We start from the raw sequence: 21,605 nt of genomic DNA on the forward strand, positions 1-21,605 counted from the left end.
CAGTCTCTAGAAATAATTACTCTTGTCTGACAGAGCTGGTACAAAAAATAGTAGCAGTAACAGTTTYTAAAAAACCCTGTTTAAACTGGAATACAGCTTCTTGTGCTCCTGCCATGGCCACGCAACCAGTTTCTTGGCATAGAAATTATAACAATATGTCTCTGAAGCTGTCCCATGAAGCCCCTTGTGAGCTCAGGAACTTGGATTTATTCTGCGCATTCACTGGACAAAGCCCCCCAAGGATGCTGCTCACATTCAGTCACCAGTGAGCTGCTGTTGCAAACAAAGCTTGATTTTTCTTGGTGTTAAGTGCACCATCCCCTCCTGCTAGGATTCAGTTCCCTGTGGCAGGGCTTTCCATCATCCACCTAGAGACAAACAAGTSCAGTAGTGGGGAGTGGTAAAAAGAACCAACACATTGCCAGAGSGAACCTCCACCTTTAGACTGGAACACCTATCCCTTCCTCTCTGAGCAAAACTCTTCCTAAGATTATGTCCAAGAGTTTCACTGGAACAGTCAATATTTAACTACCTCTAAAACAACAAGGAGAAGTGTTTATYCAAGGACAATAAACAAGCAGAATCAGGAATTCCGAGTAAGTCACTGGAGTGCCACTGCAATGCTTTGTCCCTCAGTGACTCTGCAGCTGAAATGGTTGGTTAAGTACCATGTCACTCACATCTCTGCTGCTTTCCACTCTTCACTCCTCATTTCTCATCCACGTCTGGTACTGATCTGGAAACGCAGCGCTCATGACTGTGGTGTACACCGTGTCACTAGCAGGGAAAGAGGAACAGACTGAGGCAGTGACACTGCACAGGCAGGAAGATCAATTTAGCTAGCCAGCAAAGCAGCAGCACACATTTTGGTGAGAACAAGTACTCTGCTGAGGTACACAACAGTTAGGAAAAAAACCCAATGGCACTAATTTTTAGTGTTGCTCCCCATTCAGCACAACAGAGGAACTGTATTTCCACATCCTTTTCATCACTGTATTAAACAATTGGTACTGTRTCCATGTCACAGTTGAGAAGAGCTTTTGCCTTTCTCCATTTCTCACATGAACAAGGCAGAGGAGAGGTCCTGGCATTAATTTGGACAAAGGCATTGCCAAGCTTCAGTGAAAATGGCTGATGCAGAAAATACACTGAGCTCCATGAAAAAATAAACCAAAACATGATACCCTGCAAAAGTGCAGTTTCTGGAACAGAATAACAGTATACTGAAATAAATCTGTTGGAAACCCAGTAAATAGCATCTAAAAGATTTATCCCATTTACTGTATTACACTTCCATCAGAGCTGTATCAGATCATGCAGAAAAAAAACTGTCAGTGTTAAAAGCAACCCAGAAGTTCCAAAAATAGGTGAAGGACTCAGTGGGACATCCAGGTGTTCCTCCAAAGGAGTAATTTGTTTCATTACTCCAAAGCAACTTCCCATTACCAGACTGAGCCCAATCAAATGTAGTTCCTGGGCTGAAGTGGCACAGCCAAGAGGAAGCATGTTGTGCAAGTGAAAATAGAGGCCATAAATGCAAACCAAAATCTAAGCTGGGACACCACAAAACACTTAGACACCTAAGCAAGATCCTCAGGAGTTTGTGGTTTACTTTCAATTGGCCTGAGGCACAGCAAGAAGCACAGATTGACATCTCTCCATCTAATACTTACTTGTTTAAGACTGGCTTCACTGACAACACCTGTACAGAAAGTTTGAAGAGTTGTCATTTTGGCAGACAAAGAAAGAATTAAAAGACTATTTAGAAACAGCAGTAGGATGACATTATGAAAGGACTAATATAAAGTCAAAGACTTGTCTTGCTTTTTTAACATCAGAYCATTTTACAGAASTACTKTCAAAAAGCCCTCTGAAGAACATTKCAAKTGCCAAAGCTGCCCATGTCTAACACTATCTGCCTGTGTTTGAAATAAGAAACTGCACAAAAATCATGGGATTCACCTCCTACACTCCCCCCTGAACTGCAGAACTGTTACAAAATGCCTACATAGGAACTGAGAAGCATTTTAAACAATTTTCAGTCTTCAACCCCATTAGAGACAGCTGCAGTAAACATTGCTCCTCACCACAAAAGCACAGCTTTTAAATCGCTCACAAAACAGAACTTCTGCTTTGTCAAAGAGCTTGAAATGCAAAGCACAAGGCAGAATTTGAGAAATACCTTAAAGAGTGTATCAAAATTGATGTTGTGCTGTCCTGTAGCATTGAGAGCTTTAATGGCTGCAGTTCTGTGGAAAAGCAACACAGGATCATTAAACACTCATCTGTTCCAAAGGCTACAAAGCACCAACATTAAAAACTTCTCACTTAAGGCCTTTACACTGAAATGCTTGCTTTGGYCTAAAATAACCCCAGTTATGTGACTGGACCTCATTGCACACTGTTGAGGGTCCTGTTAGTATTCCATGGAGGACATASCAAGAAAGAACCTGCCAATCCCTTTTTGCACATTACACAGCCTAAAAATCACATGTAAGCACCTTCCTAATACCATCCAATACTTTTGCACAGWCAATCTAAGTAATTTACCTTCTACCACATTTTTATTTACGAGGAATTTTATGGCCTATGCCTTATCCTTGCATTCTCATTATTTAATGAGAATCACTCCCTCACACTTTCCTGTGTGAATATTACTCTACACTTTGTTTCTTTCAGAGTGGCATTACAAGAACTGAATAAGGACATAACACCTGCTCATACTTCTAACCTTTTGCAAAAATAATTGTCTCCCTGCAGAGCTTCCAACCAATTTACCTGCGATCATCAAAAGGAGGAGGGGTAGTCCAATGATCATAGTTTGTCTCCACACGAAACCACCTGTAACAAGCAGATAAGCAAAAAAAATGTGAATCAACAGGTAATTCATTAAGTCCAACAATCAGTATTGCCAGAAGGAAACTCTGCCTGGTGCAAGCCCGACAGCCCCATGTTGGTACAGGCAGCAGCCTTTACCATCAGCTATGGAACACAGGGATGGCATGGGTGACCTCTGATCTCCTGTTGTAATTATTACCATGAAGTGCCCCAGATAGCTCAAAGTTGTGCCAATAATCCAATCATTCAAAATGGAATGTGAGAAGCAAAAATGAAGTAGTTTTTTTCCTACTTACGCTCCACCTAAGGGATCGAGAGGCCAGAGATCTGCTGGCCCCCTTCTATTCCTCGTTATGACCATGCCTTCTTTGGGTGAGACACCTCCTACAATGTAGTAAACTTCAGCAATGATGGGAATGTCAGCCAGTCTGAGAACAGCTGACTGGAAGTCCTGGGCTTCACTCAGGGTCTAAAGCAAAAAGGAGATGACAGTGAGACTCACCACAGAAACAAGCACTGGGACATCCTCAGAACAAAACAGGTCCAGCTTTTCTCAAAGTGGGAATTGACTCTAAATGCTACTTGAAAATACTAATATAACAACGTATCAGATAGTATAAAATAAGCCCTGGCACAGGTATTCACATCAAGGAGTGCAGCTGTCTTATCTGGTTATGACACAAGTCACAGCCAGCTGAAACAGCCCCTAGGAAGCAAATCTTGGCACATTGTCTCCAGGAACTTTGGCACTGGAGGGTGCCCTCTGAAAGGACCTGAATTGCCTCATTAGTGACAATACAAGGTCAACTCTTAGTTTCTCCTACAAAATCTATTTACTTATTAAAGTGTTAACTTTTCTGTGCAACTGATTCTAATTTACTAAATGTTTAAATACAAATGGCACAACTGTGAAATGTGAGAACAGMTCAGTGCACTTACATCTCGGACAAGCCAGCTGACAGGATAATTTCTATTGAGGAAAGCAGCTATGGCATTTTCCCACCATCTACCACCATCTGGGGGAAAAAAGATAAATTACTATAAATGTAATTTATTTACAGTGAGACAGAGTAGGTGCCTATCAGAACAAGTATCAATATGTTATAGGAAGAAAGCCAACAAGGAGCAAAACATTCATATGAAATATAAACAGACAACATAATTCYAACTGACATTCAGCCACAGCAGCTGAATTAACACCCCTGCTTTTCAGAAAGCATCTCAGACCTGTCATGACAGGAATGATAATCACCTCATTACTCACCTTAATGAAAAATTAAAACAGGAGTAAGTGCACAGAAATAAAACAGCTAAAAAAGAGGTAGTGACAGTGTTTGTGTTACTCAAAAAAATAGAAGTCAAAAACCAGAAGGCCAAGTTTGTTATTATTTATAGACTCACACTTTTCAAACCACCAAAAAAAATCAATCTGCTTGTCACTTGATAGACCTTTACTCTGATTTAGTCATCCTGCTTGCCAGCCATAGTTCATAGGCTCATTTCCCTCAATAAGTAGYTCAGCTGAAATGAACTGAAAACAGCTTTCACTTGTGATAAATCAGCGAGCAGTCAGCAGCAGCCCACGGACAGGASTGCAGCATGTGTGGAGTGAACACAGGACATGGAGAGACACAGGACTTTGGTACACAACATTTCCTCAATCAGGCCTTTGCACCTTAACACTTGCTGTTAAGTGGAAAAGCAGCATCTGTGAGTATCAGCCCAACTAACTACTTTGGTATCAGAAGCAGTGCTAGTAGAAACTATGGAAAGCATTTAGTGGCTCCAACAAGGAAACATGAACAAAGCAAACAAGAATCAAGAGGCACRAGTGCTCCAGACCAGAACCCCTACTCAGAGATAATGGACAGGTGTAACACATGCAGTGAATATTGTTTGCRTATCTGAAAAGTTCAAAAACAGATTGTTCAAAATTGAAGAGAAAAAAATTTATCACCATCACAAGGGAAAAATAAGCATTTTAGATGTTGGTGCTGAGAATACATTATTGCCAGTTCTAACAATCACCTAATAAAGAACAGCAAAGTATCAGCTTCTTAAAAGGAATGAAAAGGGAAAGAAATGGAAAGACAACTTCCCAAGCTTTGAGTTGGACAGAATTGTCATTATCTGTGAAACTGATGGCTTGATAAAAAAGGCAGTGACCCTTCCCTGCCATGCCCACTGCTCCAAGTTTCTGAACTCCCTCTACTACTGGACTTGCTAAACTGCCTTTCCAGCATCTCCAGGCATTCCCTCTAGCCCTGTTGCCTTTCCCCTAGATCTGTCTCATGCTTCTCTTCCCAACTGCCTTATGAAGCCAGACAACAATAGAAGAAGCAGAACCAGGAAAGCAGTCATTTCTTTCCTATCCAAACWGCATTTTGTTCTCTCAGCCCTCTACTCTGCCATTTCTAATGGTGTCTCTTGACYAGACCACATCAATTGGTCTTTTACAGCTTTGCCAAGGCTTTCCCCATTCTTTGACACTTTCAGCTCAGGTGACACTGCTGACAAATATCTTCTGCAAAGCAGCCAAAACCAGGGCAGCATATGTGCTTTCAATCCCTGAGGGCAAAGCAAGGCATTCCACTGCAGATGCTTCCTGGCAACCTTAACCTTATTATTCCCTCTAACAGAAAAAGACCGGGCAACATTCAACAAAAAGAACACACATAACATGTCCTGTGGAAGACATTTCCTTCACCTCGTTCATCCCCAGAGATGGTGAATTTGTGAGGGCTTTGCCCAGTCCATAAGCCAACATAACCAAGAAAGGTGGTGCCTTGGTACGCTACCTGAAACCAGGAAAGAGAGAGCAGTTCAGCATTCCAGAACACAACACAGTAGAAACCTGCATCCTGTATTTGTTTTACAGCTTTTGTACTTGAATTACTGTAAAATGCTGTGCTTTCAGTTATACTAAAACATGCTGAGTAAATTATAAAGGGACTCTCAGGCCTCAAAGTCACTGCTTTCATTTCATGACTGCTACCTGACTTTTACTCAAGTCAACAAACAGCAAGTTTTCCATTTGCAAAATGGACTAATTAACATGGAAAAAAAATCAGACTAACTAAACTGCACTAACAACTAATTGTTTTTTTTCAAATCTTATACTAAAAACATATTTATTGGTCACACAAATTCACATGGTCAAAAAAAAAGCCTTAGAATTTGTTCATGCCAAAATCATCTCTCTGCCATATTTCCTAACTTCTTTTTCAGCATCTTGACATTTCATTCTTTCAACATGTCTTAGAAATAATGATCTGCAATACTAGATTAAGCTGTCCTATTTTTTCCAGTCCATCACCATATACAAGAGATCCAAAAAGCAAAGAAAATCAGCATTCACGCCACACTCCTGAAGCATAACTGCTGCTCTAATAATGCAGTCTATTTGGGATAGGAACCACATTCCAACATGGAATTCCTACCAAAATAACTGACTAAGCCACGACAGGACTATGTCATTCTTCAAGGAACACCCCCCAGCCATACCAACTCTAGATCATACCTGCCCAYCCTTTAGAAACTGCACATCAATGGTGATCTTGCGCAATAGATCCACAAAAGCATAATCCAGGTTTCGACCGTGGTAAATGTTTCCTYTGTCATCCTGAGCCACAATGCTTGTACAGAACCTGCAAASAGAACAGGGCAAGGAATGACTGAAMAAGAGATGTGACAGTGCTTTCACTATTCTAGCTTTCAGCAGAAGCTACAGAGCAGAGCTTTCAGAAGCTACAGAGCAGTCAGAAAGCAGCACTTGCACTCAGGAAATATGTCATTGTTTCCTTTCACTTTTCTAAGTCATCATGAAAAGCTGACTTCTAAAAGCATTTCCCTTTCTGCATTTCTATTTAATAATTTCATTTCCATTTCAACTCTTTATAGCTTTAATCACAAGTATAGAASTTCAAATTAAGTCCCATCAATGAAACTGGAAAACATTGGCTGTGCAAGTATCAGCCATTTCAATCACAGAGTATTCTCTAGAACASAAAGTATGCTCCAAATCCTTGAGTAACAAGCTCAGTTTCATTAAAACAGGCTTTTTCATGTGTAATATTGCATTAGCAGGGAATTAACAATTTATTTGCACTATAGCTAAGTGTTGGTCATTTCAGTGATGCATTCAAAGATATGAAGGTAAAAAATTGGTCAGACAAGAAGGCTATTCCCACTTGCGGGGGGTTTTTAGTATCCAAGCCAACAAATTGAATTTGAGGGGCCTTATTATGCCTATGTGTAAAAGTTATGCTCTACAAAACACTAAAGAGCCAGCATTTAAATGTGTCATATCCAGTATTAGTCCTTACTAAAAAAGAGACTATTAACTAAGTACCACACATTTAGAAAAAAAAAATCCAAATGCAAACAAGAGGCCACATGCCTTGATATTTGCTGAAACTGATATGAAAAAAAATTTTAGGATCCCCAGAAGCAACACTAAGTGTTGATTATTCTCTTTCATTATGTTTCTAGGGCAAAAAAGATACAATGAAACCAAGTATTTTTTTTCGCTGAGATTTCATTTGCTGTYATAAACATACTAGGGTCACTTTGCATCGTTCAGATCAGGAAGTGACATTACACAGCCACTGTAAACCTTCAGCCAGAAAATGTTTAGTAGTAATTATATCTCAGACAAAAGAGTGACCAACTAATTCTTCTAAYATCCCTTYAGGCAATTTTTAAKTAACRGAGAAYATTAYATCATCTTYAAAGATAACAGATCTCAACTACTTTTGAATGAACATACCATACCAGTGAAAATGATTTTTGGATTTTAACATATTTATATAGATATATGTACAAAACCGTGACAGCTGGATATTACTTGTACTACACAACAGGAAACATAACTGTTTCTCATTCCTTTCAGCATCCAAAGTGCCAGAAGAGAATGAAACCTTGCAGCTGAACAGATGAAGTGGTCCAGTGGAACAGTGCCAGTCACCCGGCACCCAGTGCCACCACCCACCCTTCTGTGCATCCTCCCAGGCTGAACCAAAGCTCTGCACCCACCGCACGGGACCCTGTAAGTAACAGCCACTTACGCAGTGGATTCGTAGGCGAAGTTGAGCAGGATTCCATCTCCCAGACTTATTCCCAGYGCTTTGCACATGCCCGCGATCTCCCCCGCGAAGGGCTGCGGCATGAAGGGCTCCAGCTGGGCTGCTATGGGCTGGATGACTTGGTGCACCCATTTGGGCACGCTCTCGCTGCAAGACAAGCCGAGGCGTTAGCCGGAGCAGGACAGCGGCCGTGCAGCTCCCAGGCGGCCCCCCTGCGCCGCTCCATCAGCCCCGCCGGTGCCGCGGCCCGTCCCGCTCCGTGCCCCCTCCCCGCGGCCACCCGGCCCCGCTGCCCCGCCGCACGCACTCGATGACCCGCTGCACGGCGGCGCGCAGGAAGGCGGGCTCGAAGTGCCGCAGCACGGGCAGCCAGCGCTGCTCGGGGGGGCTGTCCAGGCTCACGTTACAGCGCAGCGGGGGCACCAACGCCGCCGCCGCCCCGCACAGCAGCGCCAGCAGCGCCCACGGCCCGCAGCCCATGGCGCACGATGGAGCGGCCCCGCAGACAGCCCGCCCTTCCCCGCGGCGCCGGGAACCGCCCCCGGCCCTGCCCGCCCCGAGGCGTCACCGCCGGCTCGCCCGGAGCCCGCAACCCCGCTCCGGCACACCAGAGACTTGAGGGGACACAACAACCACGGCACCGGCTAACACGTGCATTGCCCCCACGCGTTTCGGCTGGGCCAGGGTGATCAGAGCCAGTCCACAACTAGGACACAGGGGACAAACCCACGCTTGGCAAAGCTGTCAGCATGCTGGCTGACACAGCAAGGCTGTAAACAAGAGGGCAACAGGAAGAGAGAAGAGAGACTAGACACTTGTTCTCAACTCCGAGGGCAAAGAATGACCACTCCCTTCCAGCGTCAGAGGTTAATAGTTTCTGGACACATGCACAAGAAGGTTAATGGCTCAACTGCTCAGCAAAAAAACAAACAAAAAAAACAGTACAAGTGGGGTTTACCCACTACACTTTCCTTCTCCCCTTACCTCTGACTCCAACCCCTGCTCCACACTCCATCCCCACACCACTCCAGCTCCCAGCTACACATGTTCCACCTGACAGCTCACTGCTGTCCTTGCCAAGCACCAATCCCTGCCATTCCCTCAGCAGGAACATAAAATTTGAACACAACATAGCACACGATTAAAAAATCCTACTTGGTCTCTCTCTCCCTAAAGCCTAAGGGTTTTTTCTTCAGGAAGCAATGTGACAACAAAACAAACACAAAATCAACACAATAAAGAATTCAAGTTATTACAAATATGTGTTCAACAAATAGCGAATTACCACATGGGATATGAACATGAACCTGGCTTCCTAAAAAAAGACGGGAAAAAAGCACCCCATCAAATGCATTTCCATTATACTGAGCATGTGACATCTTCTGCACCACAAAGAAATCCATTTCCAACARATTTTGACCAAGTATGGCATAAGTAATTCTCTCAACTTATAAATAATTTATCAACTTCATGAAAACAGGTAGCTGGGGAAGCTACAAAGAGSCCATTAATGGTCCCAGCAGAGGACAAGGCTGAAACACAAGATAAAGCCTAAATAAAGAATCCAGACATTCATGTTACTGTTGTATGTACTTGCCAATGGACAGCAAAACACACCAGAAGACACCACTAAAAAAAAAAAAAAACCATTCCTTTTCCCTCTTGCAGATGATGCTATCTTTGGATTTAAATGGCAACAAAAAAAACCAAAACCATCTCCCAAACATTAATTTTATTTCTGTTTTCTTCCTAAGCCATAATGAAGCTCTTCTTCCTAACTCTTGATCTGAGCTTACCTCCATCACAGATGAATTGGTCTTATTAATTGGTCAAAAGCAGCTGCTGGGACAACAGCTTACTCTGCCTAAACACTCTCCTAAGACAGGCAGGCACTAAAAACATATTCTGTATAGACTGACCAGAATACTTTTCCTGTCCTTAGTCATTAATTGCCTCAAGTAGAACTTTTACCATAAGGTTCTGTATTTTAATACTTGCACATACAAAACCCACTAAGTAAATTACATTAAATAAAAATATAATTGCCTTCTTCCCTAGAATGCTTTATAAACAAATTTAAATCCTCCAAGGATTAAGGCCTCTGTCCTATAGATGTGGTATCCATCATCTTGCAAGAGTTCCATTTGCATTTCTGAACAGATCAGAGCAAAGTCCCTAAGGCACCAGGGTCCTTCTTTCCCTCAGGGTGGTGGTGGGTGGAAATAGGCATTTCCAGGGCTATTTCTTCAGGGGTGATAAAGTTCTCTGCAGCATTTATTTTAACAGCTGTTTCCTCTTTTTCAGCAGCGCATCTCGAAGAGCCAGCTGGACATAAAACAAGAGGGGAATACTCAGGTAAGAAGCAAAACTGACACAACACCATCACATCAGCAACTCTTTTCAATTTCTTTAGCCTCTGATAAAATTACTACGAGCTCATCAGCTCAAAATGAGAGCAGCAATGCCAACACTAACAATGACAGAAACATTGGGGTTATTTAAGCTAAACTCCACACTACAATTAAAGAGCTGAGCATTACTAAATCATATACAATGAGAAACATTACAACCAACTGTTCTTCCACTGACTSATTTCAATCAGAAGAGACGAAAACTGCAGCTGAGAGGTAAGTAAAAATGGTATTTTGTGAACAAGTACTACTAAACTTCTTCTCAAGGGCAAAGTAGGACTTTTTACAAGTGCTATTATTACTCTTAAGACATTGTGGTGGTTCAGGTATGTTTTAACTGGTAAAGGAGCTGGCTCTGGACTAAATGTTTAATTTTATCTTACCACCAAAAAGTGCAGCAGAATGCAGCACCACCATATAGCTATGGTCCTCCAACCCACTCAAAACAGTTACTTTCAAATTATGGTTATCAGCCTGATCCTGTAGCCTAATTTTGGTGGGGAAAGGAAGTACGAATAAATGCTTCTTTTACTGTTCACCAGTTAACATTTGAATTCAAAACACTAATAAGGAATAGGGACAAAATCCTTCARGATGCTTTTGAGAATAACTGAGCCAAGTATGACAGTCAATAGCAGCTTYCTTACAGCACCTGTATTGTTAACTGGCAATCTATTTTGTGTGTTTTGAGAGCTGGTTTCATGTTGTCAGCCTTCACTGAGGGGAGGCAGAATGATACCAAAAATAAACTATAGAAGATATTAGTGCATATCTTCATGTTCAACAGAAAAAGTTCAGATATTYTCTACTGAGTCTACAAACAGTTGCTGTCTTGCCATTCCTAAGGCAAGTAATTGCAAACAAATACACATTATCCAAATGACATAATCCTGGAAAGAAGTCAGTTTGGTCAAGAACTATCTGAACACTAGCACCAAAGAGGATCTAGCAAGAAAAAATGCACACAAACCAACTAGACCACAGGATTATTCTACAAGTTTTTCTTGGAACACATTTGGATGAGATGAGTTTAGTATCACCTGGTAAAACTCCAGACTGGCAAGGGCCTCACCACTGAGAGCAGCATTAGTGTGSAACTACTGTTAAGGTGAAGTATTTTTTTCTAAACAGCCATTTCAGCTAATAAAAAGCATTTGCATCTGTTTTTCAAGAACATTTTAGAAAAGCTATTAGACCACCTCTAGGCCAGGACAGATGAGTCCATGATACAACAGTAACAAGAGAAAGGTTCGAGTACAAACACACTAAAAGCTTTCCCTGCAAAATTTCTCCAAAACGGAGTAACACACATTCATAGGATTATAGACACAGGTCTAATAAAGCCTTTTTTAATTTATACCAAGGAAAGCAAAGCCTTCCTAACCTACAATTGACTCTCCAACATGGCTTGCACCTCAGAGCACATTAGAGAGGAGCTCAACAAGAGCATTCTTCACCACCATCTGCCAAGTAGCTCTTCCTCTGGGACAGGACTTGGGGAAGCCAAGCCACAGGCTTTCCCTGAGTTACAACAGCAGCACCTCAGGACAGAGGATAAACAGCACCACATGTACATAGAAAAAACAGGAAAAAACTCAGTGTGAGTTACTGCTCACACTGCCCCATCCATCTCCTCCATGAAACATTACCTGTTTCTCCCTAAAGGAACGCTTGTTCTTGGTCCGGACACTATGGCTGTATCTCATCATCATGAARTTCTTGTTCTTTTGTTTTTCTTTATTGGAAGAGCTGGCAAATGGGTTGATTCTGGTTTTCTTTTTCACAAATTCTTTTCTGTCTGTTTTTCCAGCCTAAAATAGACAGCACAATAGAATAACAGGGGGTCATTTTCCTTGCTCTACAATCACCATCAGCTGCCTGATGGTAACAGGTTCTATGGCAAATAACAAATCTGGGTTCTGAATGATTCTGTTCATACATACATTCACCTGTGCTCACTCTATTTATTAAGTCAAATTTAGGTCTGTTTGTATTTTCATTGCCACCTGTGACCAGCAAGAGGCTGTTTATTTGCTACAGTCAAGATGCAGTGGCAAAGAACCAAATAAATCATCTCCAAACCCACATGGCAGCTGGGCACCCATCTTAAATATGCAACCCCCACATCTCCTCCTACACCATGCAAACAAACCCCCAGAAAGACAGAACACCCAAGTTCCTCACCTTTGCAGTTGCCAGTCTGGTCTCCTTGTCTGACTTGGGCTTCTTATGCAGATGTTCAATATCTCTGAGTGAAAGCAACTCCCCCCTACACACACAAATTCAATAAAATGTCACCACATAAAACTTCATCTGGCCAGGAAAATAAGATGCTCTCTTCACTCTTTGTCCCTCAGCCATCTTTGACCACAGTCTTACAATGAATTTAGACACAAACACTTGTTCCCTTCMCACCCTTCCTCATGTGTGGGGGATYCATCMCTCAAGTCACCCATTTTTAATTTTCAAGTCCTACTTTTCTCACAAAGTTTAAGAAACACTGGAAATAAAACCATGCAGCTATTGCTGGAAAAAAAAAAAAACCCACCAAAAAAACAAACCAACAAAACCTCTTACACTTATTGATATGAACAAGTCAAACTRACAAGTCTCACACCTTGCACAGGCTTCTCCTGCCTTTTTTTCCCAGAGAAAAGCAAACCCCCAGCCCAGGATCCATTCTAGCTCTGGCTCCTGGTTGTCACCAGGCAACACTGATCAACAGCAGAGCTCTGCACCTTCTTGCAATGAAAAGCTGCATCACATGAGGATAGGTAAGAAAAAGCTCTCAACAGCCCCATATCCTACCTGCCCTCCTCCTCTTCATCATCTATTTCAAGGTATTTCCGCTTTGCAGCTTTGCCAGGTGCAGAATTAAGTTCTTTGGAAAGCTGGGCAAGACGTATTTTCTTGAAGTCTTCCTGAGTTAGCAGTCTGCTTGTACTGACTGCTGCAGCTTTAGCTTTTCTTTCCTCCATGGGCATGTTTTTCACTTCTTCTGCCTTTGGAAAATGAAAAAGTACAAAAGAATCATTCAGAGCCTTGCAAACCACTCCTGTGCCACAATCCATGATCCTTGTCCCCCAAATACACATTGGGTAAGAGCAATATTGTTAGCAAATAGATGTCAGGGTTTTTCCTAGTCTCATATYCAACATTCAGTGCCTGAATAAAGTACAAGCACACCAGATTTTGGGAGTAAAAGCTCTCACCTGATTATCACAGCTCTGAACTATTTAGCCCTGAGAAACAACTCCCCATTCTCCCCTCCCACCCTAAAAACTTCCATCAGCACTTCAGCCTCCCTGCTTCTGCACAGCTCACTCTGAAGGCCTGTGTAGGGATTGAAGAGCAGCCACATCAGTATGATGAGCAAGAGGATCGGGGCTGTAATAAATAAGACTCATTTGTGTTTGGCACAGAAAAGACTTGGAACTCACTACTTTTTGCTGCTCCTCATCTGAGGAGTGGTGCACATCAATCCATTCTCCATCTTCATTGTCCTCCTCACTCAAACTAGCACTTTCCCAGCCATCTGCTCAGGGAAGAAGTACAGAGCAGTTAACACAAACTCAGCTTAACTACCTGGAGTGGCAATAATTGATGCAAGTCAAGGCACAGGACAGCAGCAGATGACATGCACAAACAGCAGCTCCCATGCCCACTTAAAATCTTAGTGACAGTGATTCCCAAACCAGAATTGCTCCAGAAAAAAGGCCAACCTTCCTCTTGGGTTCCTCCCTTTTCATTTTGATCCTCAACCTCCAGTACTTCTGCTCCTGGAATGTAGTCTTTGGCATCCAGTTCTCCATACTCGTGAATCCTGGCTTCCACAGAGGCCTCAGTAGGCTTACCCTGTGTATTAACAAAACACACATTAAAGCAGGCTGCTATTTTAATGCCCACCAATGAATAAAAATACCTTGAGGAACAGGAAGGTGCAATTCCAAAGATGTTTCATCATTTCATGAGGYAGAGTTTAGTGATTCAAGTTGAATGAATCTCAGAAAAAGGCTGAACTTTTGGAACACAATCTAACCATGAGTTAGATAAATTTGAGCTAAGGAAATGTGGAAATAACAGCACAACATGGTCAAAGGCAGCAGGCAGAGGAAGAGCACAAGCTTGGCTCCACCTTCTCCAGGGGATACYGAGACCAACTCTCCATTTGTGAGCATAACACACATCAAACACTTACCCTGAACTTCTTGTGCAACATCTCTGGATTCAGAGTGCGAAACAGGTGGATCAGAGTTCTTGCAGACATCATCACATCTACCCAGGAAAGGAGAGAGTCAGGAAAAAAGCACAACTCTGAGCAAACCAAAAGCCCACCCACATCACCAGCATTACAAAGGCTGTAATTGAAGACCATAAAATACAGGAAAAAAAAAGTTAAAAGTCATATCCATGTAATATTTACTTTTATTTTTATGAGTCTTGTACTGAACAAGGTCGTGGAGCAGATCTTCAGTCATGGCTAAGGGACATCTCGCAGTGATTTCTTTTATTGCATTGATTCTAAAAAAACAGAAAACTAATTATTTTCTCCTAACTGATATTAAGAAAATACCACTTATAGACTGAAACTTGAAGAACCTTACATTTATACATTTAGACAACCTTTGTAGTAAAATGAGAAAACCATCATGAAATTCTCCCAACAAAAAAAAAACAAAGTTGAAGCAGAAATGCTTTTTACTCAAGCAGCTTCTTGAATGCATAGTACAAGTAACAAGAGTAAGCTGCCAGTAATACAAAAGAGTATCTATTTTACCATATTTGGAGTCTGATATTACTCATTCAATTCTCTACCCACCCTACAGTCATGACCTCCCCAGAATTCTTGTCTGTGACAAAGTTGTTGGCAATGGTCATCAACACTGACTGGATAATCTGAAAATAAGAAAAAAATCCATATTCAGTGAACATTTAACACACTTAAATGTTATTAACAGACAGATCTTTTTTCATCAACACATCAGGACATGCCAGTAAAACCTACAAATATTTACTAAAACAATTTCTTGCAGAAAGTAAGACTATCATCTTTTTTTTTTTTTTCCCTGCTTGGTGAAACAATCCCTTGGAATTTGCAAAAATAGTTTAAATGACCCTAAGCTTTTGCAAACCATCTGACCAATTCCTTGACACCACACTCAGCTGCATTTCAATGCTGCCCTGCTGCCCATTTAACATCAAACAAGGTGGAACACTGACCTCAGGTGGTACCAGCTGATGTGAAGCCTGYGCAGCAAATAGAAGAATTCTTGTCACTTCTGGAAGAAAAGATGCCAAAACATTGCTGCAGCTTGCTCCAGCCAATAAATACATCCCCAAAATTCAACAAAGTGCTCCAGCAGTCCCAAAGCTATTCAGTTTGAAGTTGTTTGGCACAACTATTTCTCCTCTCCCACCAAGCAATAGGAACTCCTCTGGCTTCCCCCTGGCAGCAAAAGCCAGCTAAAGCAAAGGAAATGCTCCAGAACTAGAATCAAACACCAGTCAAAGGAAGCAGCAATCACACTGAGCTCAGTTAATCAGGATTAGGGGCTCAGATTGCTCTTACTCCTTTGCTGGTGCTTCTCAAATGCTCAGGTAGGGGAGCCCTGAGTGCACACAGAAGTCCAAAGCACTTCACAATTCTGGCAGTGAGGGACTTGTCCTTCCTTTATCCATACTCTGGACTATCCCACTTCCCACCATTGCACTGCTCCCTGACCATGTTCAGCACCATTTCCATGACAGCACCTGAGACATGGACCATGAGTACCYAGAACAGCTACTTACCCCTCTGATGTGGCTGCAGGAACCTCTGAACAAAGGGGTAGAAATTAAAAAGAAAAAGCTGCAAGACAAAGTGTAAAACATTATCTTCTTGTCGTTGAACTTGACATCATCCTCATAAGCAGACACATTGTAAAACAATCTCATTCTATAGAGGGCTCTCCAAATACCTCAGATTTCACACTGCAGAAAAATTAAACCTCATTTTTCAGAGGTGTGAGGCCAGAATGTGCCCACACCCAAAGCAACCAACAGACCACCATAACATCACCCAAGGACATACCTCATGTATTCCAACCAGCCTGGATATTAGATCCATGAGCATCATCTTCACTTCAAATCGCTCCTTGCAGTTCTCCAGCTGCTTCAGCAGTTTCTCAGCAAAGTCTAGAAGAAGGAAAAAGTAATTTGCAGTAGACTGAAAGAGCGCAACACAGAATTCACATGGGATCAGGGTCAAAATAGGCAGTTGGAGTTGATCATATTTCTCAGCCCCAGTGCCCTTTCACAGAAGAAATTAAAGCTGACTAAAGCACTCATACCAATGGATTATTTTACTTCTCATGCCTCAAAGGCCTGCTGTGCACAGGTTCAGTAGAGTGAACTAACACATGTGACCCAACATCATAAGCACAGGGGCAGCACTGAAAAATCARTTCCTGGATATATTTCATGTTCATCTGAGAAAATGAAACCCCCAGAGACTAGAACAGACTAGCACCAAATCAAGTGCAGTTAGACAAGCACACTTCAGCAGGGGCTAACCCAGAGCAGTTCCAGTCAATCAACTGCTCCCTCTTCACCCAGTTACTGCCCTCACACATGCAAGAGAGGCAGACAGCCATGTCCTGATCCATAGAAACCCAAAGCAAATGATGAAATATTCCTCCTTCCTTCTCTCACAGCTCCACTACAACAAGCACAACAGGACTGAGCTCTGAAAGACCAGTGAAACCCTGGAGTAAAAACACATTCTAATTGTCACTTGGGTGCTCCTGGCAGAGCTGTGTACAAGCCTCCCTATCTGGGATTACCACAAATGGCACCAATAAAATGCATTGCACACTCACCCTGGGGATCATGAATCAAGTGAATGGCAGAGAAGTTGAACACCTCTGGCTTGCTTTTCTTTTTCTGCTTCTGCATAGAAACAAGAGTGTAATTTTTCTCTATGAGTAAAGTGCTCCAGTTTCAAGGTTGCTGTCAACAGATGGCTGCCTCTACAAAAAGATGTTTAAAACTAGCCTTGGATTTAAAAAAAAAAAATAAAAATCTGTGTTTTCAACCACAGAGGATTATCTGCCACCTGCAGCTAAACAAGCAGGGCAACAACAGGACTTCTGTACTGGAAGGATTAATCCAAGAGGATGGGAAATTGGACAGCCTTTGCCTCACCTTGAGGACCTTCATGGCCTTCTCCAGTTTCTTCTTGCGCTTGGTGGTTTTCTTGTTGGTCGCATAGCGCATCATCAGATCTCTGGCTGTGGGACCATCATCCTTGGGGAAGGAAAACAACACAGAGGTAACCCAGGCTGCAGATGGCAATCAGAGAAACACACAAGCAATATTTTCCAAGTTATCTTCTATAACTCTCCCCGTTTCTAAATGTCACCACACAGAGGTACCAGCATTTAAACAGAAAAGCAAATGAGCTCTTGGCATTTATCTTTCAACAGACAGTAAAGACATCCTGCCATCACTTAGGGCCTGCTGTTAGAGACTGAAATTGTCTGTGAAGCACAGAAATATCTGGAGAAAACAAGGCAAGGCATAAAGTAGCACAGAGACAGCCAGACTAGCAAAGGCAGATTCACCAAGATGAAAGAACCATTCAGGGGTCTGAAGGACACAGAAGGGAATATTTGATCACAACCCACCTCAGACTCTGAGTCACTGTCTTGTTTTTCATCTTCATCTTTCCCAAGGAAGAACTTCAAACTAGCAACTAACACCTGAAAAGTAAAGTGATTTCATGTGGGACAAGCTGACAGTTTACAACTACACTACATCTACACCTTAAGCTGAGCAAAGACTTAACCAGATTTTTAACAGGCTTGGATCTGGGCAAAAAACAAAACAAATTAAAGTCACAAGTTTTACAGACTGAGACAATTTTAACCACCCATCGTCACTCAGAGGCACTTAGAGCATCTGAGCTTCCACAATGCCTGGAGCAAATGCAAAGATGCAAGTTGTCTTTCTATCATCCTGCAAAACCATTTCAATCAACTTGCTCCTTGTCAACGTTATCAGGAGGCCCTACCCAAGTGAGAACCAAGATGATGCTCAGAACTCTAAACTTGCATTAATTCACATGGYTTTGCTGGTTAGGTTTTTCAGTTTTGGACCTTCACAGGGTAAAAACTTGTCTCAAGCCATAGAACAAGTTTTTAAAACCTCCAGAGTCGACACAGAAGGCCCAGCATTCAATCAGGCCCAAGGCAGGCAATTGCTGCTCTCCTCGTTTAATCAAACCTCACAGTGCTGATATTAAGGAGGTGATATTCTGCCAGTCTGTTCTAAATAACAATGAAAAGAGCACCCATGCTCCCCASACCAGTCTGCACCCATTACAAGATMAGCTACCAAGCTCTGCCTCCTCCTATGAAGAGTATTTTGAAAATTAAACAAGCAGCAGACAAATCAATGACATTTCTTTGCAACAAGAACATATTAAGTTACATCCACAAGAAAAAGGTAGCCAAGCTAACAYGCAGTATATCAAGTGATTTCTGTTCTCACCTTGGTCACTTTGGAAAAGCAGGCAGTTGTGATGACATTGACTGTTTTGGCATCATTCCTAGAATAAAACAAATCACATCTTTTATTTCAAGTCTGGCAATTGCACTTTCTCAGAAAGTCAGTTCTCATCAAATTCTCAAGTTACTCATTCCACACAGCATTTATTCTCAGCTAAATTCCCTGCACAACTCTCAGCCCCACTGGGCCATAATTGAAAAATGAGGTCGACGTGCCCTGCACTATGTTTTAGACTAAGTGCCACCAATGATGCCCCTGTGMCCCCAGTAACCAGCAGACCAACACAAAGCTGCCAGACCCACCAAATATTCCTTCTGTAAAGCTCAATCATCACATCCAGAGATATCTTGGCAGCAGTGGGATTGCTGTCTCTCAACATTGTGTACATGAAATTCTGCAACGCCTAAAAAAAAATAAAAGAAAATGTTTTCAGAGATCTTCAACAGTAGCAGGAAGTCAGTTCAAAGTACACATGAAAGCCAAAGCACTTACCGTGTTCACTTTATTGTTTTTGTGTTTAGCATTGACATTCTTGATGTCYGTCACAATGTGAGTGTACAAGGTCTGCAAGTGGAGAGATGACAGGGAATAACACACAAGATAACACTGAAATGAGACCCAGCTGATCTGCACTCAGTACATCACTTCAGTTAGAGCAGGAAAAATCCAGGAAAGTGTCCTGGGCAGTCTCACCTATTTGAAAATTATACTGAATTCACACTACAGCAGGCAGGACAATGAACAGCATCAAATATGGCTTAAAAATCCTACCCCTGCTTCATTCAGGCCTGTTGTAACAGCCAGGTTTTTACCTGCACACACACCCAGACTGCTCACTCCCAAAYAGTACAAACCTACAACCTGCAATGGCAAGGTGCTTATGGCAGCAGAACTCAGTTACTGGKCCAACACAGAGCTGRAGCCCWRCYTSCAGYACTGACTGCTGAAACAGCTGAGATATTTTAATTTCTCACTGCATAACCAAGCWGAGAACAGMTGCCTATTCTGCCATTACCTGTGWCAAGCTGRTCAAAACCCACTGGAAATGGAGACKTTTGTCAGCACACCTTACCTTTCGTAGCAGCTTATCATGACAGCGCAGCAATTGAAAGAAGAGCTCCAGCAAACTCGTGGGATTGATTAGATTCTTGTTTCTCAGCAGGATCAGAGCCTTACAAAAGGTCTGTAAGAGAAGGCAAATTTCACATTCTTTTCATGCTTCTCTCTCTGTTGACAAGCAAACCACAGCTCTCAGCTCGCACAAAGGGCATACTGAAGCACAGGGCACGGCTCTCACCATGCGCAGCTCGGGGTCCAGCACCGTGTGGTGGTACGAGAGCAGCTCCTTCAGCTGCTGCGGGAAGCTGGCCATGTGCTCGGGGTAGCAGTGGGCAACCTGGACGGGACAGGGCAAGTGAACGCTCTAGAGCACGCCTGGGGTCACCTCACACAGCCGGCAAGGTGTACGCAACAGTAATATTGAGTTATTTGTATGACAAAAGAGTCATTGAAACCCGCTTGGCTCAGGGCTGAACCTCACCTGCGCCAGGAACATGAGCAGTTCGGCCAGCTCCTTGCTGGGCTTGTCCGGCTGGAAGGTGAAGATCTCCACATGGGACTGGTAGTGGTGGTACTGCTGCAGGAACTGCGCACACACAGGGAACAGCGGCACTGAGCACCACCCGTCCGTACCCCCGCGCCCGGCCCGCAGCCCGCCCCCAACGCCCCTCCCGGTGCGCACCTCCTCGGTGTAAGAGGTGGGGTCGCGCTTGATGAGGTTCTGCAGCTGGGGAAGGTTGCTGGGCAGTTTGTTGCCCTGGCGGCCCGACATGACTGCCGGTATAGCACCGTGAGTGCACCACGCGAGCGCTCAGCTGGCCGCAGCCATCTTGGCCCGCCCCCGACGGCCGCCGCCAGGGGACAAACCTCCGCGGAACGCGCGCACCGCGCCCGGGAAAAGCGGCTCCTTGGGGCTCCTCCCTCCCCAACTGTTTGGAGCGAAAATGCTTCACAACACCTCTCAAATAATCTGTAAGAGTGGTCAGCATGAGCAGGGAATCCTCAATGAGAATAAAAAAATATTCTAGTTTAGTCTTTTTTAAGTTTAGCTTCTGATCAAGCTATTAGAAAGCTGAGCTCTTTATTTGCATATCTTRTACTKCCTTTAGGYGGTTTGCTTACACTAGAAAGCAATKGTTGTTCCTAGATACCGTATAAATAATTCCCGTCCAATAAACACTCTTTCATACAGCCAGAATGTACATCAGAAGAGCGTCAAATCTTAAACATTGCAAAGTCCCAAACCATTAAAATAATCTCTCATTTAAGTCACCAACATTTCTCTCCCAGAAAAGCTTTTCACTGTGTTGGTAACAATCTCACAGGTAGCTGCAATCACCTAAGCACCTCCCTGCCATTGGGTGGCCAGTGGCAACCTGAATGTACCACTCAGGTGAGTTTGGCCCTTCCTTTACCTATTAAAGCAAAAAAAAAGCACATCCTCTTCTGCATACCCACACAACTACAAAAAAAAAAATGGCTTTAGCATCATTTGGAGGGCAAAATGACTGCAAAGATAACAGAAAAACCTAATACCAACTGCACAGAGCAAAAGCAACCTTGTCACCAAAAGACTTCAATGAACATTTAATATTGAATTATTAATTGAATTATTATTAATTATTATTAATTGAATTATTATTTAATATGCTAACCTTGCCAGCTA

The 21,605-nt window shown here is 42.8% G+C and overlaps 2 protein-coding genes across 2 annotated transcripts; both read right to left on the reverse strand.

Annotated features, from left to right (window-relative positions):
• Window positions 1–154: 154 nt before the first annotated feature.
• NAAA (N-acylethanolamine acid amidase) lies at window positions 155–8,454 on the reverse strand. The gene is made up of 10 exons (XM_057380038.1): window positions 8,230–8,454; window positions 7,905–8,069; window positions 6,359–6,485; window positions 5,546–5,636; window positions 3,778–3,854; window positions 3,135–3,307; window positions 2,779–2,841; window positions 2,183–2,249; window positions 1,674–1,702; window positions 155–777 (listed from the first exon to the last, which is right to left on the reverse strand). Exons 1-10 carry the CDS (start codon window positions 8,400–8,402, stop codon window positions 702–704), a joined length of 1,041 nt encoding a protein of 346 aa, XP_057236021.1. The 5' UTR covers window positions 8,403–8,454; the 3' UTR covers window positions 155–701.
• Window positions 8,455–8,934: 480 nt separating this feature from the next.
• SDAD1 (SDA1 domain containing 1) lies at window positions 8,935–20,778 on the reverse strand. Its single transcript, XM_057380035.1, has 22 exons — window positions 20,622–20,778; window positions 20,421–20,525; window positions 20,178–20,276; window positions 19,953–20,063; window positions 19,373–19,444; window positions 19,183–19,283; window positions 18,863–18,920; window positions 17,998–18,072; window positions 17,516–17,617; window positions 17,191–17,260; window positions 16,404–16,507; window positions 16,124–16,181; window positions 15,554–15,612; window positions 15,153–15,229; window positions 14,757–14,854; window positions 14,532–14,608; window positions 14,056–14,188; window positions 13,774–13,868; window positions 13,142–13,335; window positions 12,518–12,602; window positions 11,983–12,144; window positions 8,935–10,247 (listed from the first exon to the last, which is right to left on the reverse strand). The coding sequence occupies exons 1-22, from the start codon at window positions 20,709–20,711 to the stop codon at window positions 10,197–10,199; spliced, it is 2,076 nt and encodes a 691-aa protein (XP_057236018.1). The 5' UTR covers window positions 20,712–20,778; the 3' UTR covers window positions 8,935–10,196.
• Between the last annotated feature and the right edge of the window lie 827 nt (window positions 20,779–21,605).

The sequence above is a fragment of the Malurus melanocephalus genome, unplaced genomic scaffold, assembly GCF_030028575.1.
Source record: "Malurus melanocephalus ecotype Western Australia unplaced genomic scaffold, MMel_1.1 scaffold_433, whole genome shotgun sequence".
NCBI classification, from domain to species: Eukaryota; Metazoa; Chordata; class Aves; order Passeriformes; family Maluridae; genus Malurus; species Malurus melanocephalus.